The following is a 26,099-nucleotide window of genomic DNA, read 5'->3' on the forward strand; positions in this document are numbered from 1 at the left end:
ACAGGGAATCACAGTTTCTCTTTTGTGAACGAGGAGAAACTGTGTCTGCGCCCTTCCACCTGAACCTAATCATCTCAGGTGAGGCCTGGGTATCAGTATTCTCAGGATTTCCCAGGAGATTCTCATGTTTGCCAGGCCTGAGAGCCCTGGTTACCTCCCCACTTCAGTCCTGCTCTTTCTGCTCAGAAGGACTTAGGTACCTGTTGACATTGTTCTGTCACAAAAGAGACTAGAAGGGGGAGGAGTTGGGCCTCATTTCTCAACCTGTCCTCGGTAGACTTTGAGGAAGAAGAGGCCCACACTCTTGTCTTAAATTCCCGCCTGCTAGAATCTTAAATTAATGTTAAGTTTCTCCTCATCCTTCAAAATTTTTAAGATACATGTAGTCATTGGCTTACTTTTTCACAAAGCTTTCAGGTTTCCCTCTCCAGACTTTTTCTCACCAACATTGTATGGAAAGAGGAAGAGGTTTTCCTCCTCCCTGGGGAGGAAGTTCTAAATACTTAATGAGTTTTAAGGGAAACTTTTTAATAACCTAGTTCATGGCCTGAGTTTATGATAGATTGGGTGCTTTAAACTGTAGTCTCCAAATGCTTCTATTTACTGGACCTTTTAAAGTGCTCTAAAGAACTCTTTCCCACATATTTTTAAGTTGACATCTATAATTTTCAGTAACACAGTAAGTTATTAGACCAGTAGTTGTAGAAGATGCAATATCTAGTGTATTGAGTATTGCGTGTGTGCTTTAAGTATATTTCATATCTTACCCAGTACTTTGGATTTTTTCTTCTATTGCTGTTTTTTAATAGTTTTCATTGATCTCAGAGAGAGGAAGGGAGAGGGAGAGAGAGACAGAAACATCAATCATGAGAGAAAATCATCAATAGGCTGCCTCCTCCATGCCCCCTACTGGGATTGAGCCCACAACCCAGGCATGTGCCCTGACCGGGAATCGCACCCTGACCTCCTGGTTCATAGGTCGATGCTCAACCACTAAGCAACACTGGCCGGGCTTGGAATTGTTGATATGGTTCATTTTAATAAAAAATATTGCCCATGAAATTGAATTAGCAAAACCGTCCTTATTGTTAAAAATAGTCAGCCATGCCAGGCTCATTTCCTGTCACTAAAAATTCTGACTTCATTTTTTAAATCAAATGAATGTAAAAATGAGTTGGATGGATGATAAATACACAAGACATCGTCATTCCAGGGGCCTCTTGTAGGTGAAGGTGGCTGTGGCTTTTCCATATTCTCTTGCTCTCTTTGCTCTCTCAGGAGCTGGGCCTTTTCAAACCGTCCTTCCTTTTGGGCTCCTGAGGTTTTTATAAGCAGCAAACTGCACATAGTAAGAGTCAGGTAAGGTGAGAAGCATATATTTTTTGGGGGAAAACAGGGAAAGAGGGTCATGATTTAGGAAAGGAGAGGCAGCAGAAGGCAGACACGGTTCTCAGGCAGATCAGGGTTAGGGAAGGATCTAGAAAATGATTTATTTACAACTGCCCATGCCCAACACCCTGGAAGTCTTTGTATATCCCCAGGGGTACGCATCCTTCACTTCAAAGAGCTCTGCTTAAAAAGTTATTAGAGGGGGAGGCAGTTAGTAAAGGAATAAAAATTATTCAGCTCCATTTCTTTTCTCCAACTTTACTCATTTCATTTTTGTATTAAAATATAAAGAAAGAGAAGGACATGTATAATAACATGCACATGAAAAATAATGCCAAGATCATCTTCCTTGCATGTTTAAAGATTTCAAGTACTGTACGTTATCTGGCAAATGTAACCCCTGCAGCATAGCACACCTAGTTTTCTGAGGAGAGTGGGGGGAGCCTATTAATGCTTTTCCTTAAGTCCCTGGTATATGAGTTACAGGCTCTATAGCTTGGTGGTGAGAGCATGCACTCTGGAGCCAGACTGCCCGGGTTCACAGTCTGGCTGCTACTTTTTAGCTTAGTGACTTTGGGCAATTTTTTTTAACCTGCTAATAACAGTTTCCAACACAAGATAGGTGAGCTACACATGAGCTTCTTATTCTTTCTCACCAGGGTACAGCTAGAGCTTCTCCCCCAGCAAACTTGGATGTAGTCCACTGGCCAGAGATATGGTGTCAGCCAGAGTATGGCCACAATGTGGGTTCCAGTCAGTTCTCCTAGGTCTGGGTCACCAAGCATGTCTGGGATACAGGGGAAGACTTCTCTTTACGAGCAGGAGAATAAAGGAGATGGACATTAGGTGACACAGAGTGGGGCTAATGATACTCTGCCCCGCAGGTGGCCCCACTGCCCGGCAGGACAGAGTGTCCTGGACGGGACAGCAGCACCCTGCTGCTCCTTCCCTTTCTGTAGCCTTTCCTCCGCCATCTCCAGAGCCTGCTTTATGTCACTATCAACTCAGTGACATTGGTGTCTTTGTTGCTGCTTTATTAACAGTGCTATTGGCTCCTGAGTATTTCTGATGGGGACTGTGTTAAGGGCTTCTAATACGTAATCTTATTCCCTCACCACATGGTGAACAAACTCCCTGCTGGCAAGGAGTCCGGGAGCAGAACCCTTCTGAACGGACCCTGTGCCTTCCACTCCCCACGTGGTCCAGACCCTCCCAGAGCCTCATCCGAACAACTTACCGCCCCCTGAGCACTCTGTCTCCTCCAGAATCTCCCCTCCAATCACTTCTCCCTCCAGCTGTCGGGGGACATTTCTAAAGTGTGTTCCGGTGCTTCCCAGGTGAATTTGGGGAAGAGCATGTGCATTTGGAGGATTTCATCATTGCATCTTTTTGTTGTAGTAGAATTCCACTTGACTATTTGATTACGGTAACATTGAGGACATACTATTTTGAAACGATTCACCTCGAATGCCAGAGGCACCAGGTGGGGCAGCGCTGGCTTGTGCAGCGTCAGGTTGGCCGTGGAGGCCGGACTCGCTCTGTTCCTTCCTGAGCCTCCGAGGTTCAGCTGTCCACAGGACAGGAGCTAACGTGGATGACAAGTGGAAGGAGTGTGACGACAAAGCTGACGTCACCCTTTAGAGAGGAATGAGGCAGTGCCTGAAAGTGCATCTTTGGCCTCCAGGTGTCTCTCCAGACAACAGCTGTGGAAGAGTCCCTGTGTTCGTAACATTTTGTCTGACAGCTTCTGTAAAAGTTTCTCAGCTATTCGTTATTTAGGTAATTCCAAGAGCATGTTGCCGATCACCCTCAAAATAGAGCCCCGTTGCCTCCTCTAGGTGGTCCTTGTGCCTCAGAGGGGAGAAGGGGCACCCACCTTGGAAGGAAGCAGCATACAGGGGAGATGCATTTCATGGTGGTCATTTCCTCTCGATATGTAAGATCCAAACATCAAATCATACTATACCATAGCTTTACTCTTTAATTCCTTTTCTGTAGCTTATGTTCTAATTCCTCCAGACTTCTGTCCCATTTGTCTTGAGAAATTCTCAATATAATTTTCTTAAAAGTCACTACTTAATGATTGCTAGGATAAACCCCAGGCATTGGTAGTACTGGCTGGTTTTCATCTGTTGAAAGTTGAGTGGCTTTTAAACTTTTGATGATGTCACACAAAGAAAAATTAATTTTAGGTCAGAACTTAGCACACACACTCATCTGTATGTAACTGAAATAAATTTCTCAAAACAGTACTTGCTCAATATTTTGTGTGAGACACTAATATTTTCTCTTCCATTATTTTTAATTTTTTTAAAAAGCTTCTTGTGAACTACTCACAGTTGAAACTCGACCTTAATGTAAAGCTCCACTATTCCGTGCAATCATTGTACCCTGCAGGAAGTGCCCGCTCTCCGATGCACCTTCCTAATGAGCCTTTCTGGCCCCTGCTTGCCCTGTGAGCCCCCTCCCTGCTTCCAGTGCCTTTCTTCCCATGTGGTCCTGCGCTCTCTTTCTCGGCCTCCTTGGGAAATGGCACGGCCCTCGCCTCATTTACCCATGCCTTCTGTCGTCATTAGTGTGCAGTGAGATTCGGATCACGTCCTTCAAATGCAGTTCTGACCTAAAGAAAGACTTTGCTGTGTTCTTTGTGAATTTGAGTCTCATTCATTTGTGAAGACAACTGAGCCTGGTGTGCACTCGGTACTGGCAGCTCTGGCCCAGCGTACGCGCAGGAAGCCTGGGGAAATGCCCCAGCGCCATAGTAGGGTTCACTGGCACTGCCAGAATAGCCCCAGCATTGGGTTCCAGTGGCATTGACACCAAACCCCTTCTTGTTTAAAAGGGAATCGTTATTTAAAAGCAGGGAGAGGCACACTTTCCCTTCAGGGAACAACTGTGCCATTCCCTTACCCCCTCCTCCTGTCCGCACCTCAACACGTATCCTCTAAGGGACCCCAAGAGTCTTCCAACCAGGGGACCAAGGGGCAGCAACAGCTCGTCCCAGGCTAATGCCCTGAACCTGTCTCCAAGGCCCCTTTTCTCTGACTTCCCAGTGAGCCAAAGCAGCCCAGCTAGGCTCCCCTGTTGCTGCTTCTATGCCCTTCCTTGTTTCAGTGTTTTTGCTGTGATCAATAAATTCTTGCTTGCTTTTCTAAATAAATAAATAAATAAATAAATAAATGCGGGGAGGGGTGGTCCTGAATATAGTTAATCATCATTTAGAGAGCAAGCGCTAAAAGGAAGTGTTGGTATATTAATTTCACTTTTCCTGTAGTGGAATACAGATTTTTTTTTTACCTTCTATGACAGGTTTCAGGGGCTCTGTTTTGTGTTATCATGACATTGGAAAAATATTTGATGGCTTGTCAGAAGGGAACATTTATAATTGGTATTAACCTGTACATTTTCAGCCTCTAGAATAGTGTGACAGGTAATTGAGGTTGAAATTGATAGCTTTTTCCACTTAAAAATAAGTTCAATAAATGCCAGTATTCACTGTATGAGTTAAACTAATTGGGGTTTTGTAATCACTTCTAGTTAACATGAAGCTTGATGAAAATAATTTTGTGGAAATTATTAAAAATTGATTTGCTGTAACATGTTTTTTATGATATTGGTGTAAGATGTCATTCTGTGGCATGACGACCTGAGGAGATGGTGATGGCCTCAAATGTCTCTACAGGGCCTGCAGGTGGGGATCCCCCGTCCTGGCACGCTGTTTCTACCTTGTTACTGTCACACCCAGGTGTCCTTGAGACACGCCTGCTTCTCATCTCGCACAAAAGTCACTAGTCGGCCCTCTGAACCCCTACTAAGCTCTTCTGCGGTATTGAAGACATGTTTTAAAATTGGGATAGTGCCATTAACCTAAGTGGTTTACATTACCTACAATTTCTTCCGTTTGGGCAACAGTGGGGTGTTTTGAAAGCAGGTCTCACCAACACGTTCCACTGACGGATGAAACCCTCGTTTAAGCCCATTCCTTTGGACCATGTGCTGTTCTAGACCTGATCCCTATTTTATTTTAAAATTCTTTTACTTTAGTCATCCTTGATGTCCACCAGAAATAAGGGCCTTGTGTGTACTTTAATCCTGAGATTGCTCCATTTTTGGCGGTTTTATAAATTGTTTTTCAATGCAATGGGAAGTCTCGTTAAGGTACAAGTGAGGTTGCCTCAGGCCTCGGGGATTCAGTAAAACTGTTTCATTGGAGGGAAGAAGTAGAGTCCAGACCGGAGGTGGTGTAAAAATAACATAGCAAATGGCATTTTCACAGGACTCCCCACCCAAGTCTCAGCAAACTGTGCTCTCAACCTCGACAGTGGAGAGCCACCATCCCAGTAAGATGCTCCTTCGCTGTTGTGGCCCGACGTGGCAGGTGCCTCTTCTGGTGCTTGAACAAAGCTGAGCCATTTGATCAGTTTAGAATTCTTAACATCTCCCCAGAAAAACAGCATGGGCGTGCAGCTGTTATGTGGATTTTTGTTGCAGTGCACTGAGGTTAACGATGGATGAATGGCCTTTTAATGGTATCAGGTTATGACCGGAGCTCTGAGTGGGGTGATCTCCTTTTGGCAGTTTCATCCCGTCTCCGTTTCTTTCCCAGCATCAACAGCCGTAGCAGGAGGAGAGGGGACAAGTAGCAATTAGGTAGACCGACAATTTATGGTCGGTAGTCAACACACTTCTTGTTTTCATTTTTTATTGCAGAGCTAACTGATAATTACACTAGTTTTGTAATTATAAATAAACTGGCCAAATTGGGCCTGGAATGCTCCCTAACTCTTTGGACAGCAAAGCTGCCTTCCTTTTTTGAGCCTTCTGCAGGCTGCTGCTTTTGTTAACAGCATTGCCGGCCATTGTGGTTTAGTGGTTAAGTGTCAACCTTGAACCAGGAGGTTATGGTTTGATTCCCCGTTAGGGCACATACCCAGGTTGCAGGCTCAATCCCCAGAAGGGGGCATTTAGGAGAGTCAGGTAATCAGTGATTCTCTCTCATCATCGATGTTTTTTATCTCTCTCCCTTTCCCGTCCTCTCTAAAATCAATAAAAATATATATTTTTAAAAAGATATACAGCATTTATTGGCACCTTCTACCCTTGTGCTCCATGGCAACCCATAGCAAATGTACCTAAGAAAACAAATGAGAATCTCATCACAAGGATTGGGCTAATCTCATGCTTCCTGTACACCCAACCAGCAGTAACTTTGATTTTCCATTATCCAGCATGCGTTTAGAGGAGACAGATAGCTTTCAAGTTAATTACATTTTTAAAATTACCTAAAAGGAAATCCTAAGTCCGGAGCAAGTCATGTCACTAACTCTCATTTATATTTACCTGCTGCTGCTTTTTAAATGCAAGAAGAGATGTTTTCCAAGTACATTTGAGAAGTGGTCTCCATAAATGATGAAAGTCCACAGCAAACTAGTAAAGAGTGTAAATAAGAGCCCAGATTCAGAGTGAGAGGTCTGGCCTCAAGGTGGCTGTGGCACGGGGCTTGCCAGGTTTTAGGCATTTCTGAATGTGGTAGGTGCCACTGCCTGTTTTTATAGGAGGGTCATAGAAGTCCTTGTGATTGGTTTGTGCCTAGGGCCAGGGCAGCGGCTATGACACATGCACTCTAACAGCAGGACAGAGTGCAAACAACTTGTCAGACACCCCATGGGCAAGGTCATGACCCCTGAACTGAGTTACGTCTTCCCAAGTGTATCCCAGAGCCTGAAGAGGCACCTGTGAGAATTTCTCCAAGTGAATTTCATCTAAGTCTATTTTAAGTCAGAAAGATCTGTGCTGTGTAGTAGATGGAGAGGGAAAGATGCATGGTGGGTCCACAATTTAACCAGTAACTAATCCATGAACTTGGATTCTGAAGCAGTGTACTTACTAGACTGAAAGTTTGAGGCCATTTTTTATGATAAGTAATGTGTACGATTTATTAATAACTAGACTGTGTACTCTTGCCCTAGACTCTCAGCTCTCAGGGATCTCTTTTGTTTATAGCACTTGATCAATAAATTCCGGATGGGCAAAAGTAGCCTTACAGTTGTAATTATGTGAGACACAGTTTATGCTTGCATTATTATTTATTAACTATTTTATAATTTTCCAGATGAACAACTGTCAACCTCCTTTTGCCACACCCTGTATTTGTTAAAATGTTCCCAACCTGTCTTTACTGTCTTCTCTTTAAATTGGTCCAGCTGTGACCCCCCAAGTCTCGGTCAACCTGAGTGACACTTTCTTGACAATCATATGCTCCTCAGGTCCAACAGATGACCTATCACCGTTCTGAACTGATCAAATGTCTCAGCTTTGTTCAGACACCAGAAGAGGCACCTGCCATGTCGGGCCACAACAGCGAAGCAGGCCCTGTGCCAAGACCACACCTTGTCTCACAGCAGCCAGAGAATATAGGCACTATTAATAGACCTACTTCATTGGTGGGGAGCCTGGTGGCCAGGAAGACCTGTGACCTGCTCCAGGCTCCTATCTGGGTAGGCTGGTTTGGGTCCAGGCTCTTAACCTAGTAATCTTTGGTCCCATACCTCAATACCAGGCAGGGAAGCAAGGCAGTCCACCAGTAAGATACTGGGATGGTAGCTCTCCACAGTCGAGGTTGAGAGCACAGTTTGCTGAGACTTAGGTAGTGGACATCCAGTAAAGTCTCGGGCATCTAAAGGTCAGGTGTATGGGGCCGGGGCTCACCTGTCTCCCAGATGACAGCTGTCTGTGCCTCATCTGGGCCATCTGCCTTGACCCATCCCCATGGCACCATAGTGTCAGGCCCTGGACCTTTGTCTCTGTCTGTAAAGAAATGTTTAAGAATGCTAACACTCTGAAATCGATGGGAACATTAACTCCCTGCTCTCTTCTCAACAGACACGAGACGACTTCCTGGGACAGGTGGACGTGCCCCTTAATCATCTCCCGGTGAGGATGGTTACCTGCTTTCTATTGCCTGTTGTGAGCACTGACTTCTCATTGTTTGCAGCTGGATATATTTTCAGAGTAATACTTCCTCAACACAGTGGAGAATGCTGAAATAAAGAGCCCCAGTTTTTTTCCCCCCCAGAAAGTGGTCTTTTTATGGGGCTAGGAAAGAATCAAGTGTATCTGAATCTCCAAGTATGCCAGCCAGTGTCACCTGCATCTTGCTCTTCTGCCCTTCCATCTTCCTTTGTCAATTCATGCAAAACAGCTCCCTTCCTCTGTCAGACCCCTCCTAGTCACTGGGGTGTTTTTGCTTTCAAATTCATCCTCTGTATCTAATGAAACATGTGTTCCCTTCGTCTACAACTGCACATGCTATTTCTGTGGCCTACATCTCTACAAGCTGGTGGTGCCCAGAATTTGCTATATGGCTTTCTCAGTCAGCATAGACAAAAGATGCTGTTCCTTCTGAATGAACTTGTCACTCAGCTTTAGAAATAGGAGTTAGCATGTGTGGTGTGGCTACCATTTCCCTCTGCTCAGATGAGCAGCAAAACATTTAGATCTATTGGCAGATAACTGAGGCGATAAAGACAGACTGTGGGGACAAGACCCTGAGGCCTTGGTGAGCAGTAGATCACCTCATATTCCAGCTTTGCTTTTCCATATTGTTCCACCCTTCCTCTGGCTCTTGGGCAACACAAAGAGATTGAAATGGCAGCCAAGAGAGGATAAGTCAAATGGTTCACAGTGAGGTTACAGGTGATTCCCAGCCAGACCCTGTTTGACCTTGAAGGCATAGAAATAATTTTCAGTTTATTATAAGCAAAGGAAGAAACCATTGGCAGTTTAAAGCAGGAAATGACAAATAGATAACATCTATATATAAAAAAGGCGAATATGCTAAGTGTCTGTCTGACCGGTAGCTATGACGCACGCTGACCACCAGGGGCAAATGCCAAACGCAGGAGCTGCCGAGCTACAGTGACTTGGCAGCAGCACTTCTCGGGTGACGCCCCCCGAAACCAGAGAGGAGGAAGCCCGATTCCTCGAGAGGCCGTGCAATTCCATCTTCTGCCGTGGATTATGTTTTTGCTGGGGCACTGTTGGCCCCGAATTTGGTTTATTGCACACTTGGGTTTGAGTTCCACACCCTCTACGACAGCAACTTTGCAAGAGTGCCTGCTCGCACTCCGGGACCCCTCGGGGGATGTCAGAGAGCTGGTTTTGGCCCAGTCCCCACAGGCCAGGCCAAGGGACCCCACCTACCAGAGGGACCCAGCTCACTGTGCAGACACCCTTCAAGCCATGGTGGGAAGGGACCTGTGGGAGGTTGGCTCCAGGGTATGTCCCACCCCTCTTGCCCAGTCTTGCCCCGCCAGACCTGCTCCACTGGCCACCTTGTAATGAATTTCCTTTCAATGTGCACAAATCTGTGCACCAGGTCACTAGTTTCAAATATAAATGCATACACACACACCCCTCTCATGGGTGTGTGTGTATGCATTTATAAAAATAAATCATGGTATTGTAGTCTCTTTTGTTACAGAAGTAAATATTCTAAATTGTGTTTCATTAAAGAGCCTAGGTTTTTGACATTTTACTATTAATGAAATAGTAACATTTATTTTTCTAATTTCCTGCTTGCTTTGATTAAGCACAATCTTTTGATTTCTTTGAAAAATGGATAAGTGTTACAATTGCATTCCTAGCATCGTGAAATAAGCAGCAGCAAAAAGTAGATTGATGGTGGCACCTAAGACGATCTCTGTGGAGGAGATAACCTTTCATTTGTCTAGGCCAGTGGTCGGCAAACTCATTAGTCAACAGAGCCAAATATCAACAGTACAACGATTGAAATTTCTTTTGAGAGCCAAAATTTTTAAACTTAAACTTCTTCTAACGCCACTTCTTCAAAATAGACTCACCCAGGCCGTGGTATTTTGTGGAAGAGCCACACTCAAGGGGCCAAAGAGCCGCATGTGGCTCGCGAGCCGCAGTTTGCCGACCACTGGTCTAGGCTGATGACATGATACTTTAATGTTAAAAGTAAAATTATTGCCTTCACAGATTAGATCTTGCATACTTTCCTGTTAACTCCATCTTTAGGTTTCTTGGATGACCACTGGTTCTCTGGCGTTAACCAGTGTGAGAGATTGAGGCCTCCACCCTGCAGTTAGGAATTATGCTTGGCATTGACCACTATCATTTTGTCATTTGTCTAAGGCCAGGTTGGCTCCTAAAAACGGATGTTGATAGTGCCATCTAGTGGATCTTGAGTGACTAAAGTCTGGGACCTATAAAATGTTAAATAATTGTCCAAGTAACTGGTTGAGGAACCAACCCTGTCTTTGCTGTTCCCACATTCTAAAATGAAAATGTACTCTGTGTAGTCCAGTCTGGTGTACCTAACAATACAATATCTCAGGGCTATTGAAACTTACTTTTTCTTCCTGCAGACAGAAGACCCAACCATGGAGCGACCCTACACATTTAAGGACTTTCTCCTCAGACCAAGAAGGTGAGGCCTCGGGGGCAGGGGTCCATTATGCCTTGGTTATTGGTTTTCTCTGAGGAAGACTTAGCAACTTTTCCTGTTTTACCTTTTTCAAAAGTCATCATAAATATGAAAGATATAACCAAGCCATATCCTTTATAACCAATGTTCTTCTATCACACAGTCATAAATCTCGAGTTAAGGGATTCTTGCGATTGAAAATGGCCTATATGCCAAAAAACGGAGGCCAAGATGAAGAAAACAGTGAGCAGAGGGAAGATATGGAGGTAAGAGCATCAGGCTTTGATCTCTTCCTTTCCTAAGATCATATGACTATTTCATCATAAGATTTTATTATTTAAGGAAATAAAAGTTTATAAAGCTTTTAAATATGAAAAAACTTAAAAATGCCTGTGAATTTGTCTAATCATCTACCAGTGTGTTTGTTTTTAGTAAAAAAGATGAACTTTTCATCTTACATTACAACACTAATAATTGAAAAGATTTCTCTTTATAAAATGCTAAACTCATATTTTATTAATAGCCCACCCCTATGTGAATTCTCCTCACATATTTAATTCTGTTATTACTTTGGACTCTCAGCTCTTTGTAAATTCCATTTAGCAATTGGAATTGCTTCAAAGTGGATCAAGTGATTTAGAAAATCTTGCCCAGGTCTCTAACTCATTTGGCCCACAGGTGACAGCATGCATCAGGCAAGCTTTCCTGTAGAAATGCCATTTTGGAATGTGCTGTCAGGGCAATTTTCTTTCTTTCCCTCCTGGCCTCGCTGCCTTTTAACTTGCTAGTCACATACCTAATCCGTGGGTCCTATTGTACCTTCTCAGCACATTCTTCAGACAGTGCTGTTTTGTTAGAGCCTCCTCTTGTCTTGAAAATGTCCACTAAACAAGGCCTCTCTATGGCTTGTTTTACACATCTGTTTGCAGCTGTTGCATATACGCGATATGTGACTATGAGGGCAAGTCAACTGAGCCTCCCTCGGACCCAGAGGTTGGATTCCCAGGCAGTATTTCATCTGTGAGCTTTCATCTGTGAGGAGTGAAGTGGGAGGTAGACAGTCATGAAGGTCAAGCACATCAACAGATTCTTATCTCAAATCCAAGGAATTTTTTTACACTCTTCTAACCTTCCAACCATAGTAACCCGTGAATTACTTCATTTTCCAGTGACTTTACTAGGGGATGTTAGGAAGGAATACTTAATGCCTAAAATATGTGTTGCAAAAATGTAACTGGTACCATGAAGCCTGTTTATGTGGCCCCAGCGAGTAGGGGGTGTAAGTAGAATGCCACAGCATCCAGACATCTCTGGCTCCCGGGATTGTACTGGATGGGGAATGTGAGCTTCACCCCAAAGCCAACCTTCAGGGATAGCCTCCCTCTTGGTCACTCGTGCTGCAATTTTTGTTAGAACACATGCAGTGCGGCTTATCTCCCAGCTCCCCTTTGCCTTCGGGAGGTGTTGAAAGGATGGCAGCTGTAACATGACCCGTGTCAGTGCCATGGCTTTGTACAGCCTTGGAGGCTTCTGGGTCAAAATAATGAATATTCAATGTGGAAGGAGCAGAATGTGACTTAGGAACACAGCAGACAGTACATTACCAACTCTCTATGGCTCCTTCTAGTACAGTCATCTTAAGGCAAAATGGCCACAGTTAGTTGGCTATTGCTCAAAATATTTTAATACTCTCATAGAATTGGGGTTTGGTTTTTTTTCCCCTTTTGGGGAATTTCTTCAAATGTGGCACATGAAGCCACTGCAGGAGCCAGAGAGCAGCGGAACAAGGACACGGGTCACTGTGAGTGTCTTCCTCGCCCGAAGATCCTGCCTCATGACCTTCCCTGTGATCTTACTCCACAGCACGGGTGGGAAGTCGTGGACTCGAATGACTCGGCATCTCAGCACCAGGAGGAGCTTCCTCCTCCTCTGCCCCCTGGCTGGGAAGAGAAAGTGGACAATTTAGGTCGGACTTACTACGTCAACCACAACAACCGGACCACTCAGTGGCACCGACCGACCCTGATGTGAGTACTGTAGGATGGTTAGGAACACACATCACCGTCTGCAGGTAGGGCCAAACGTGGTAGCTCTTTGAGTCGGGCCTGGGAAATATATCTCATGTCTGTAAAAGCACGTGGTGGTGTGGTACCTCAGGGTTCCCCTTCATTGAGTTCAAGAGCATGGCAGCCTGTCGGAATTCACGTGTAATGAGGAAGCATTCTGCTATTTTATGAACTAACTAGAGGCCCAGTGCATGAAATTTGTGTACTTGGTGGGGGTGCTCCCTCAGCCTGGCCTGCACCCTCTCACAGTCCGGGAGCCCTCGGGGGATGTCCAACTGTGGCTCCCCTTTGGGGAGCAGGCCTAAGGGGCCTAAGCCGCAGTCGGACATCCTTAGCACTGCCGCGGAGGAGGAGAGGCTCCCACCACCGCCACTGCACTCGCCAGTGGCTGAGTGGCACTCCCCCTGTGGGAGCGCACTGACCACCAGGGAGCAGCTCCTGCGTTGAGCGTCTGCCCCCTGGTGGTCAGTGCACATTATAGTGACTGGTCATTCCTCCAGTCCATCAATTTGCATATTAGCCCATTATTATATAGGATTGATTTTGTCTGTCTGGCTTATATAGATCGTGAAATACAAAGCAGAGGTTACATTTCTTAGATTAGTCTTTTCTTTGGTGATATCATTTCCTTCTTCTTCAGCTTCCTCTTCTCACTAACCCAGAATGGAAAACAACAAGCAAATTAGCCTTGCAGTGTTCTCTTTTCCTTAAGATTTGGGATTTTTATTCCCTTTAGTTACTTGATTTAGAAACCCTCTTAAAATTTTTTGTTTTCCCTTTTTGGGAAATTTCTATATCACCCCTTTGATATAATTAGGAACACATGGGAGGGTTGCAAACTCAGAATTAGTAATTACTGCTTATTCTGATCCCTCCCCAACCTCAGGGAGGCAGTACACTGATTACTGTTTTGTTTACTTGGCAATTTTTGGTCTGATGATACCAAATAAACACTAGTTAAACCTCAGCTACTATAAAAAAGGATTCGAAGTAGCTTGTTTCTATTTATTTATTTTTTCATTTTTCTTGATTGTTGAAAGTATTACAGATGTCCCTTTCCCCTCCCCCCCCCATTGACCCCTTCTACCCCACACCTCCCTCCCCCTTAAACCCAGACCTTCACCACACTATTGTCTGTGTCCATGGGTAATGCATATAAGTTCTTTGGTTAATCTCTTCCCACTCACCCCCACCTTCCCTCTGAAATACATCAGTCTGTTTCATGCTTCTGTGTCTCTGGGTTTATTTTGTTCTTTAAATTCCACATATGAGTGAGATCATGTGATACTTGTCTTTCTCTGACTGGCTTATTTCATTTAGCTTATTTTTAAATCACGGTATACCTCAAGACCTGAAACTGTTAATATGCAATAAAAGGTAAAAACAAAGTATTAAAAGAAGGAAAAGAAAAAATTATTCTAGCAATCATGAGTTCCCTAGCAGCCAAGATAAGGAGGTAATTATCAATGAGTTATATAATTTGCAACAGGTACTAAAGGCCAAGTATATCAGGTCAGATAATTTTCTCCTTAACCCAGACTCTGAAGGAAATTTGCTGATGATATTTTGAAACAAGTGGTATTAGCAGTGTGATGGATGGATGGTGTTGTTGATAACTCTTCTCTTTAGAAACTTCGAAGATATTCTGGGTGGGGAAGGTAGCCAAGAAGTTTGGTCTGGGTTTTGTTGATTTAGAACTAGAGCTTGCAGAATCTTCATCAACAAATAGCCAGTCCTTCCTAAGCCTCCAGATGGGTTCTTGTGAATATCAGCTGTCCTTGGTCAGCTTTGGACTGCCCAGCGTGGACATCAGCTCATTGCCCGAGGACAACAGAAATATCAGGACATTGGGGTGATGCTAAACTCTTTTTTATTGTAATTTTTTCCCCATGGAAATGATTCGGTGATCTTTCAAATTAAATTAAATATTTTTCTATTTTCCTTTGGTTAATGGCCATAGCTTTTAAAACTGTTGTAAGTCATTTGACTACTCTAGCTATTTGTAGTTTAAAAAAAACGGACTCACTTTGGACTTGGTATCATGTAGTGATCAGAAGAATCTTGGTAGCGATAACCCTAAGCAAAACACCATAACCTACCTTTGCTAAACATCGTAAGAAAGTACCTTAAAACTTAGCACTCTGTGGGGACCAGTATGTCATGTGACCTCTGTAGAAAAGTGACCACTAGCAACTCACAAAGGAAGAAATACTTACGGCCAATACATCTATGGAAATTTTTCACTTTCATTAATAATTACCATGTAAATTGAAATCTATATGTGGGGGATAAATTGTGATAATTGCAATTTTAGCTACCTCCCAGAGTTGTGAATCTAATGAGGGAATCACTGCGAAAACACTTTATGTGGTTTTCTAAACATACCATCTTTGGTGGCTGTGTACCAAAGAACTAAACCAAAACAGAAGATGTAGCTTGTGTAATGCTGGCAAAGCAGGAGCCCAGAAGCAACATAGGAAGATGCAGTTCTTCATCCAAGTACAGGTCCACAGGAAGTTGAGGAGAAGTCAGTGACCTGATCATCCCCATCCCTGAGGCAGCTGAGCTCCAAGGAGAGGTGGAGCCAGGAAGGACACAGCAGGACTCTGGGTGGAGCTCGTGGAATGGCTCCTTTCCAACAGGTGACGTCTAGAAAGCCAAGAAGAGTTAGATAAGTAGAGTGGGTTTCCACAGTGACCTCTTGATCCCATCTGTGCTGTTTGAGAACTCGGGGTTCTTTCTCCTTAACTTTATTTGGCTTGGCCTGAAGCCCTCAAGCCTTCCAGAATTAAGGGATTGTTTTAATTCAGAAATGATTGTTTTCAGAAGTCAGTTTTCACAGAATACTCCAGTACTCTTTGGAGGAAAATTGATATTGAGAAGTCTGTATTAATCGGCTGTATCTGAGAAAATCACATAGTGATTACCGATTACCATGTGCTAATCGAGAATTGTGACACTCCTGGTAATTCTCATTTCTTACCTTGTGCCCCAAACTTCAAATCCTCTAAAAACTGGTCACCCTGAAAAAATCTCAGTGCCCTCAGACTGTTTTTACAAGGTCTGTCTCCACCCTGTCTCCTCCAGACTCGCCACCACAGTCATAAACATGCAGTGCACCCAAGTGGCCCAATCATGCAAGCTGCTTCCTCATTACTTTCTCTTCTTTTTTGCTCCATGGCTGTGCTGCTTCCCTCCCCACCTCTCCAAAAAGAGGGGGAAAAAACTAGAACATGCCCTTCCCCGGCTATCGCCAGCCTAATGCACCTTCCTCTGGGGAGCCGGACCCCTTTAGACAGGTGTCCCTGCAAAAACCTTGGGCTTCCCCAGTCCCCGGCTCGGAGCACAGAATATTCTAATTCCCCATTGGAGCAGATCTATCCTTTGCACCTGGCACAAAGTCAGAGCTCAGCCAGTGCCTTTAACTGAATGACTGACTAAAGATGAGTCACTTCTGAAAGTGATCATAGGCACATGGTTTCCTGAACTGTCTAGGACAGGTTTAGGTCTGGATGCATACTTTAGAACAGAAGGTGACCAGAGAAGACACCCCAGCCCCCTCAAGTTTGATGGTGGCTTTTAAAACACCCCTGATTTTAAATTTGTCCTTTTCCTATTTTAACATAAACTATAGGCTTTTTACTGTAAAAACTAGTTTTTTTAAAAGGTGGGGAATTACATGAAGATGATAAAAGAAGATGAACTTGTTAAAATCACTTAATTTGCACTTACTTTAGCTCTCTAAACTGCTTTGTATATCTTTCCCTGTCTTAGCAGTAGTGCAGTCATATAGTCACTAATGTATGTGAATGTAAATGATCTGGCACACTGATCTTAATTGGCACTGAACTTGATAAATTTGGATTTTCTTGTCTTTATTCATTTGTACATTTCCCATGAAAGTTAAATGAAGAATACACATGTGACATTAATGACTGACAAGAATTTAAATTTTTTCTGGCCCCAGGTAAAACCATTTTCCTGTTTTAGTTTGTCAGATTAGGAATATTTCATATGTTTATCTGGCCATTAGTGACCATTTATACTTCCAGTCAGTTTCAACAACTTCTGTTCCAAACCCTCTCATTCAGTTAATTAAATACCATGGTGTGAACATTTTCATGTTAGCACTAAAGACCATAAAAGCCTGTGTTTGGAATTTCAAAATCAGAGGTATCTGGTTTCTTTATGCTATTTAGTTGTTTCTGGTTCACACAGATTACTAATTATTTGAGCATGTTGGATAAGGAAGATTGGCATAATTGATTTTAAATGCCCTTTAAAAAAAACACACCAGTTCTTCCAAAATAATGGACTTTTGTATACTTCTGAGAGATACAAAATGCAGAGAGAATAATGAAAACCTTATTCTTTTCAACCTCTCAGAAGTCCCTGTAACAATTCAAGTATGTGTTAGGGCCTGGCACGTGTAGCCTGCAAACATTAGTCTCTCTGTTGACTGAATAAATGATAACTGATATTTCAAGTGAAGATTTCAAATTTTAATGAAACTCTTACTTGCAAAATATTTTTAAGGAAAGCCAGTCATTATAAAGTGATATTGCTTTCATCCTCAATAAAAAGTGAAAGAGGACAATGTAAAGTTTCCTTTGCCTCCTTAGACACTACTGAAGTATTTTACACATCTTATTAAGGTATTTTGATCATTCTGATCTACTTTTTGTGAGCTTATAATTACTTTTGATAAGCATTGTTTGCTTAAGAAATGAATGCCATATAAAAATGACTAGCAACATGAAACCACAAGTAGCAATATTACATTTCCTAATTATCCCATAGTATCATTTTTATCGTTCTCTTTTGGTGGTTTCAGAAATTTTATTAGAATACTTGGGTGTTCCTTGATTGTAATTATTTTCTTTATGGCCATGATTGTCTGTTTTTCTGAAGGTATCTCCGTTTAGTGTCCTGTTTTTAGTTTAGTTATACTTTATATAATAAAAGCCTAAGCGACCATTGCAGCGGAACGACCAGTCACTATGATGCGCACTCACCACCAGGGGGCAGATGCTCAACGCAGGAGCTGGCCCTGGTGGTCAGTGCACTCCCACAGGGCCAGTGCTGCTCAGAAGCTGAGCTCACAGCTAGTGAGCACAGCTGGCGGTGGCAGGAGCCTCTCCTGCCTCTGCGGCAGCGCTAAGGAGCAGCGAGCAGGCAGACTGTAAGGAGTGAGGGGTCCTGGACTGTGAGAGGGCACAGGCTGGGCTAAGGGAAACACCAACACCCACACCCCCACCCCACTGTGCACAAATATCGTGCACCAGGCCTCTAGTATTACTATAAAATATGCAGGATATATTTCTGTTAAGAGTTCAAAAGTTTGTATATTGGATGTGCAGATACAATAAAACTTCATTAATTCAGATTTTCATAATAAATTATCATTTTCATATGGATTAAATGAAAGCTAACCTTCATCCTACCTCCTTTACCAGTAAAATTAATTGTGTAAAGATGCCTATTGGAAGGACTTAAACCATTTCAAGAGTCACCTATTTATTTGCAAACAAGGCTGTTAGTTGCAAGCTCTTTACTATTCAGGAGCCCCACAGGCTCTTTATTGGGATTCAGTATTTGTTTGTTTGAATGTTTAAAACCTATGATTTAGGAAACATCTGTAACAAGGGTCCCTGATTAATACTATATTTCAATTAGTCTAAAATAATGTTTTCAAATATTTTGAAATATTAACTTGTGACATCATTTTTGTCAACTGAATATGGTGTCTTATCAAAGGAGTCTGTGTGAGTTTTCTCTGAGAAACATTTTGACATTTAAACTTGTACTCTAAAAGCCCCCAAAATATGGTAGAAGAATTCTCATTGTCAGCTTGTTGAACATAAGTGCACTGTCATTTTAGTAGGTGCCAGGCCCTTGGTGAGTGTTGGACTCTTGTTGAGGGGCCACTTACCAATATTGGGTTTGCTGTCTCCACCCTCTGTCCTCAGGGATATGTCCTCCGAGGCAGAGAGCAACATCCGGCAGATCAACCAGGAGGCGGCCCACAGGCGCTTCCGCTCCCGCCGGCACATCAGCGAGGACCTGGAGCCCGAGCCCTCGGAGGGTGGAGAGGGCCCTGAGGTATTGCGTCCCACTGCCCCAGACTCTGCACCCCCTCCTCTCTGTGTCCCTAACTTAATTCTATGCTGTGATTTCCTTTCTCCATAAAAGCTATCTAATGGTCTCATAGCTAATTGACAACCATCGAGATATTAATTTAGAAAGTGCTCATAAAAGCCATGTTTGATGAATGCATGTATCTATATTATTACAAAAGAGAATGACGTTTTGGGGATCTTAAGATTTTTTTACTCCATAATTGCAATTGAATGAGCCCTGTAACTTGTTTGGGTACCAAGTACAAGCTATTACTGAATACTTTTGACATCACAAAAGAGATGTATTACCAAGAAAATACAAATTTGGGTGAATAGAACTGTTTATAATTTGCCCCTGAAATATTTATAGTAAATTACTGGGATGGAGGGAGTTATGAATTGAAGAACAAATGAACAATTATCATAACTTCCATGCTGCCTTAACAGCTCTGTTTACTTACTAGAAATCCATTAAAGGTATTATATCAGGAAGATCATTTATAAAATGCTCCATTGATCAAAATTTGAAAAGCCAAATTGATTCCGTAAAAAATTTACTGAAAGGTACTTTACACCATTGTTTAATTACAGATTATAGCATCTATGCTGTTTTCATTGTGAATCCTCAGCAGTTAGAGTGAAAGGAACTCCATGGAAATTATCAATGAAGTCCTGAGATTATTTTTTAACCCATGCATTTAGTAACGAGAGGTAGAGGTCAGTCACAGCTCAGAGAGGTGGTATTATAAAGTGGTTAAGAGCACAGTCTGTGGAACCTGGCTTCCTTGGTTCAAGACCTGGTCCTGCCACTTCATTGCTCTATTACCTTGGGCAAGTCCCACTCTGTGCCTCAGTTTCTTCATCTGTTAATTAGGGTTGTAGTCATATCTTTCTCGTTCTTGAGAAGATTGTTTGCCTCGTACGTGCTCAGTAAATGTTAATTATAGTTATGATAATGGTTATAGTTAGGAAGGGGAAAAAAGGGTTCCTCTTTCCTAGCATTTACCTCTTCATCTCATCCATTGGTAGCCTTGGGAGACCATTTCAGAAGAAGCGGCTATCACTGGAGACTCCTCCCTCAATCTGCAGCTGCCCCCACCACCATCCTCCCCATCCTCTCGGACCAGCCCTCAAGAGCTGTCCGAAGAACTGAGCAGAAGGCTTCAGATCACTCCAGATTCCAATGGGGAGCAGTTTGGTTCTTTGATTGTGAGTAATCGTCCTGTTTGAATGAGAAGTTAAGCAAATATTTTCTCATATTTTTGTTGCTTTAAGAGAGTCTTGTATGCAAATAATGACCAAGAATCTTCTAGCTCCCAGATAATTCTGACATTTTCCAAAGTTTCTCCTAACCTAGGAGAAGCAGGACTATACCAAAATTGGCCAAGCAGGTGAGACTCTTTCTTGATTTGAAAAGAATGAAAGAAAATAAGAGTTCATAACTTCTATAATTATCAGCTTTAACCATGTAGAATTTTTCCTCCCAGCCAAAGGCTCATACATAGTACTCTCAGCACAAAGGTGGCTTTTTGCATTGGAGACATGGAGATATTGGGCCTCCCAATGAATTCTCTTAAATCATACTCATTTCAGAGATGTAGGCATAGTCTTTAAGGGACCCATCCAAGACAAAGTTCAAATAGGGGATAGAAAACATCTATGTCCCAGAAAACCAGTCCTTAAGAAGGTTGTGGAATTGGGCCACTGACATCAGGGTAGTAGCATTTGAATTGGGATTCTCAACAATTAAGGACACTCTTTCTAGAAGCTTTTAGATGGGGCTGAGCCTTGGTGAGCAGCAGCAGCAGCCATGAAGAACTCTGTGTTTGATAATACAAAACTGCAGAAAAAGCCCATAGAAAATTCCTGCTTGAGCTTTAAACTAAGAATAAATGCAGTCTCAGTTTCTTGAGAAATTGAACTTAAAGATGTTCTATAGTAAAGATGGGAGTGATGTCACTGAAAATAGCATCTTAAAAAAATAGTCATTATTGCGATCATATAAAATGTAAATGGGTAGGACTGCATGATATGTAAAAGCAAGTAAATACTCACAAAATTGCTCCTTATTCAGTTACGTTGTTTTTATTTTAACAAACATGGCCCAATTTGTGTGAGATGCAATGATTATTTAATGTGGTTTTATATTCAAAGTCTATTAATGGTTTTCAGAAAGAGAAATACCACTGAGATGAAAATTTAGTACTAAAGGGGCAGGGATAAAAAGAGTTTGCATATATAGGACATTTGAATTGGTAAAACTGTTGCTATGGAAACAATATAAGCAATGAAGCCATATATTTAAAACCTATAAAAGGAAGTATTGCAATTATATACCTTTGGTCTACCAAGTGAAAAATCATAATATTCTTCAGCATAAATATTAAGTTAACATCTCTAATTATTTGTATAAGGAGCTGCTGCGTTTAATGATTAAAGCTATATAAAATACCTTTAACATCCAAGTGCACATGTCAGAATTATTTTAAGATTATTGAGTCTGGTTCAACTATTAAATAAAAGTGCCTAAGAAAGAGAAGAATATGGGACTCTTCTCCAGTTTTGCTCAGGGTCACTGTATTCCAGAACAATAGCAGCAACTATTGTAGAAAGACATGGATAGTCCCCCACCCCCTTCACTGCCCCAGAGTCTTTCTTTGACTTTATTGCATTTTAGATATCATTGCAAAATATCAAACGTGTCCCCTGGATGAACCTGTTGCTGATTAGACCCTGGCTTTTGTATGTATCACCTGCTGTGTTCTCTGATTGGATTTGTTAGGCTCTTTTTTAAAACTACATAGGTGAATACAAACAAGTGAGAGGAACATTATACATTACACATTTGATTTACTTAGGTTAGCCTCACTATTTCCCCTCATTCCTTATCTGTATGACTTGAACTCCATTGAGAAGCCAACATTGTAAATACCTGACCCTTCAGAAGTAGCACAAAATTATGTTTGAGTTTCCCTGGATATAGAATCCAATTGGTTCTTTGTCAGTGATAATAATCCTAATATATAAAGAGCCAGGTGCCGTCACGACCGAACGGATGACCTGTCACCATGAAGTGCATGGAGCACCTCTTAGTCATCCCCCCTCCCCCCCCCCGGTCCCCGAGCCACTCGCCATGAGTGGGGGGTGGCGTCGGGCGGGACTGGGGACTGTTGAGCAGCAGTGGGCTGCTTCACAGGGTGGCAGTGAGCTTAACGGAGCAGTCACCAGGCGGCAGCGAGTTTCACGGAGCAGTTGCGGGGCAGGGGGAGCTTCATGGAGCAGTCAAGGGGTGGGGGAAGCCTCACAGAGCAGTCGTGGGGTGGGGGGAGTTTCACAGAGCAGTGGCAGGGCGGGGGGGGGTAGCCACGCGGAGCAGTCGAGGGGCCGTGAGCATCGTGGAGCGTCCTGGGGTGGGGAGCTTTACATAGCATCACAGGGCAGCAGAGGCCAGCGACGGAGGCCAGGGTAGGCCTAGGGACCCTAACCACGCACAATTTCGTGCGCGCTGGGCCTCTAGTAGTCAGTAAATGTTTAATAATCATATCTCAGTATTCCTTCCTATAGGATGCATCCCAAAACAAATGATAAGACTTCCAGCTTTCAATTTCCATTTTTCAAGCAACCCTAGAGTGTTATGGTGGCCTGTTGAATCCCCTTTCATGCTTTGATCTTGTTCCCTTATTTTTTGCTGTTATTTCTAACTAAGGACTAATCAAAACCCCAGTCTGCTTAAATCACTGAGAATAAAAACGACTGCAGATAACTTGACTGCTGAAAGGACTACTCTCATTACCCTGAAAAGATGATGTTTCATTTAATTGCCTTCCATTATCATAGTGATATGAATAGAACCAAGTGGTATATTTTGTGAGCCAATGAAACTTTTTCTAAGAATGTTTTCTTGATGCTCTGTGTCCTTTCCTCCCCTTCAGCAGAGGGAGCCCTCCTCGAGGTTGAGGTCGTGCAGTGTCACCGATGCGGTCGCGGAGCAGGCTCACCTACCACCGGTAACCTACGTGCATTTCCCTTCCTCAGTTGGCTCTTTCAGCTTTTATTTAAAATCATTGGGGCACCGAGGAAGAGTTTTTCCTGTGCAAATCCATTTACAATATAAATGAGACACTCAAATTTCCTAGCAAATTGCCCAAGGAGAGTGGATTTCCAATACAAAGAGTTGTTTTAGCCACCAAAGTCTCTAAAATGGTAAAAACTCCATTGCTTAGTTTTTCACCCAAATTAATACCAATTCTGATGTGCTCACTTAACTAAAAGCATACATTAATAGCTAATTTTTAAAAAGACTGAATTTAGTCCTTCAAGCTGTGCTCTGGTGATTGTATTTAAGAACATATTGAATCCTTTTAAACAGGAAAAACTTTTCCAGGTGGGAGCAAGGTAGGCTTTCCATGACTAATGACCTAATTAACCCCACACAGCCTCTGTACCTTCTCCTTAAAGGCAGCTCTACTGGCTAAAGAATTAGCTACAACTTGTTCCCACTCTCCCACAGTTTCTATAGTTAGCATCAAATATGAAAGAGTGGCACTGTTTAATAATATAGGAAATAAATGAAAATGAATATTCCAATTGGAAGGCAGACCAGAACTGCCTAGGGAGATGTTTGGTGTACACGTCAAAGATAAGAAACATGTTGCGACTTTGTTTCTTCTTTTGGGGGGAGAAACTATGTGCTTTTATTTTAGCATGTTCAATGTGATGTTTGACCATAACCAGCTTTCTTATGACTACGAATCCTCAATTGTTTTTAGCACTAATACTTTATTATGTGTGATGGGGGGACAGTGCACTTACAGATTTTAAAAGCAGTGTCTTCCCTATTGTGTACACCTTTGCACAAGTCAGAAGGATTTTTTTTTGCCTAACTTTTATCTTTTATGCTTGCAAAATGAATGAATGAGTTCACTAGTAAACTGAGTGGTCAAAATAAGGGATTCATTTGTGCCTTGTATCCAATGTGCTGGTTGATAAGAAGTTTGACTAGAGCGTCCTTTCTGGGATGGTTTCAGTTCAGGACTCCCCCACAACAACAATCAGCTGTGATGGGCTGGTGGGATCCTCCGCCTAATGATTCTGTGATTTTCCTTGATGAATTAATGGCACTTCCTCTCCTTTTCACAATCAATGTTCATTTTATTTGCCAAGGAGTCTATTTTCCTGGAAACAGATTACTCCTCCAAGCTCCTCCCTTACACTCTCCAAAGCTGAAAACTCACTGACCACCAGTGGCCTCTTGAATTTTGAATGTGGCAGATTTAAGAACCTGCTCATTATTTAACAGTGGGAGCAAAACCATAGTGGTGTTCAATTTCTTTTCCGAACAAGACATCTCATTATTGTTATTGAGGTTGTCAATTCATTGTTCGACCAAATTGAGGCTGCAGCCTGAGGCTCTGTGGATGGGAGGTTGACGGGGTCCTTGTTCCTCTGGTCGTCAGTGATCGCTCAGCTTTACTTGGACAGAAAGGGTTTCAAGGATTCTGACTCATGTCACCTACCTCACTGGCTGCCACAGCAGTGATTCCTGATTCAGTAAACAACGGGTGGTCTCCCTAAGTGCCTTTCACTGATGTAAATTATCATTTAACAGCCCAGTGCCCCAACTAGGAGAGCGCGTTCTTCAACTGTCACAGGTGGTGAGGAGCCAACGGTAATGATACCCTTGATCAGACTTTAACAGCAAAACTGTGGGTTGGTTTTAATATTTTGTATGGTGAATATGCTCCTTTTTTCTTCTTTTTTTTTGGGGGGGGGGGATATCAACTTTTTTGTGCTGCAGAGATACACATGGTTCTTTTTTAAAAATATATTTTTATTGATTTCAGAGAAGAAAGGAGAGGGAGAGAGAAATAGAAACATCAATGATGAAAGAGAATCATTGATTGGCTGCCTCCTGCACACTCCCTAATGGGGATCAAGTGCCCTGATCAGGAATCGGACTCTGACCTCCTAGTTCATGGGTCAATACTCAACCACTGAACCACACTAGTCTGGCTAGTCTCATATAGTTTTATCAGGAAGACTGTCAAGCTTTAATTGCATTTAATTTGACCATCCTATCTAATAAAAGAGTGATATGCAAATTGACCATCACTCCAACACACAAGATGACTGCCCCCATGTGGACACACAATGGCTGCCACAAGATGGCCAGCAGGGGAGGGCAGTTGGGAGGGACCAGGCCTGCAAGGGAGGGCAGTTGTGGGCCATCAGGCCAGCAGGGGAGGGCAGTTAGAGGTGACCAGGCTGGCAGAGGAGGGAAGTTGGGGGCAACCGGGCCTTCAGGGAAGAGCAGTTGGGGGGGACCCATGCCTGCAGGGGAGAGCAGTAGGGGGGACAAGGCCTGCAGGGGAGGGCAGTTGGGGGGCACCAGACCTGCAGGAGAGGGAAGTTGGGGGTTACCAGGGCCTGCAGGGAAGGGCAGTTGGGGGGGACCAGGCCTGCAGGGGAGGGAAGTTAGGGGTGACCAGGCCTGCAGGGGAGGGCAGTTGGGGGGGACCAAGCCTGCAGGGGAGGGCAGTTGCGGGGGGGCAGGAACCAGATCAGCAGGGGAGAGCAGTTAGGGGCGATGAGGCTGGCAGGGGAGTGGTTAGGGGGTGATCAGGCTGGCAGGGGAGTGGTTAGGGGGTGATCAGGCTGGCAGGCAGAAGCAGTTAGGGGCAATCAGGAAGGCAGGCAGGTGAGCAGTTGGGAGCCAGCAGTCCTGGATTGTGAGAGGGATGTCCGACTGCCCATTTAGGCCTGATCCTACCAGAATCCTACTGGGATCGGGCCTAAACGGGCAGTCGGAAATCCCTCGAGGGGTCCCAGATTGGAGAGAATGCAGGCTGAGCTAAAGGACACACCCCACATGCATGAATTTTGTGCACCGGGCCTCTAGTTAAGAATATATTTTTGGCCCCTCTCTCATCATTGATGTTTCTATCTCTCCCTCTCCCTTCCTCTCTGAAATCAATTATATATATATATATTTTTTTTTTTCCGTTATTGTTTGCACTTCCAATAAACTTTTGCTGTTTGTTAAAATGCTTGGGTAAATGAAATTGGTTGGAAGAG

At 43.2% G+C, this 26,099-nt stretch overlaps 1 protein-coding gene across 9 annotated transcripts in view; it reads left to right on the forward strand.

The window, feature by feature from the left end:
• The window catches only part of NEDD4L (NEDD4 like E3 ubiquitin protein ligase), a 310,671-nt gene that overhangs the window by 231,167 nt on the left and 53,405 nt on the right, over positions 1-26,099 (forward strand). For 5 of the 9 annotated variants that reach the window (XM_079783552.1, XM_079783555.1, XM_079783554.1 and 2 more), the window contains 8 exons: positions 8,272-8,322; positions 10,782-10,843; positions 11,004-11,106; positions 12,704-12,867; positions 18,876-19,008; positions 20,055-20,234; positions 22,958-23,032; positions 24,634-24,693. In XM_079783552.1, coding sequence (XP_079639678.1) covers positions 8,272-8,322; positions 10,782-10,843; positions 11,004-11,106; positions 12,704-12,867; positions 18,876-19,008; positions 20,055-20,234; positions 22,958-23,032; positions 24,634-24,693 — 828 coding nt within the window. The remainder of the gene's footprint in view (positions 1-8,271; positions 8,323-10,781; positions 10,844-11,003; positions 11,107-12,703; positions 12,868-18,875; positions 19,009-20,054; positions 20,235-22,957; positions 23,033-24,633; positions 24,694-26,099) is intronic. The other 4 variants (XM_079783553.1, XM_079783549.1, XM_079783548.1 and 1 more) reach the window with 3 other exon arrangements.

This window comes from Cnephaeus nilssonii, assembly GCF_951640355.1.
Source record: "Cnephaeus nilssonii genome assembly, chromosome: 11".
Classification (NCBI taxonomy): domain Eukaryota; kingdom Metazoa; phylum Chordata; class Mammalia; order Chiroptera; family Vespertilionidae; genus Cnephaeus; species Cnephaeus nilssonii.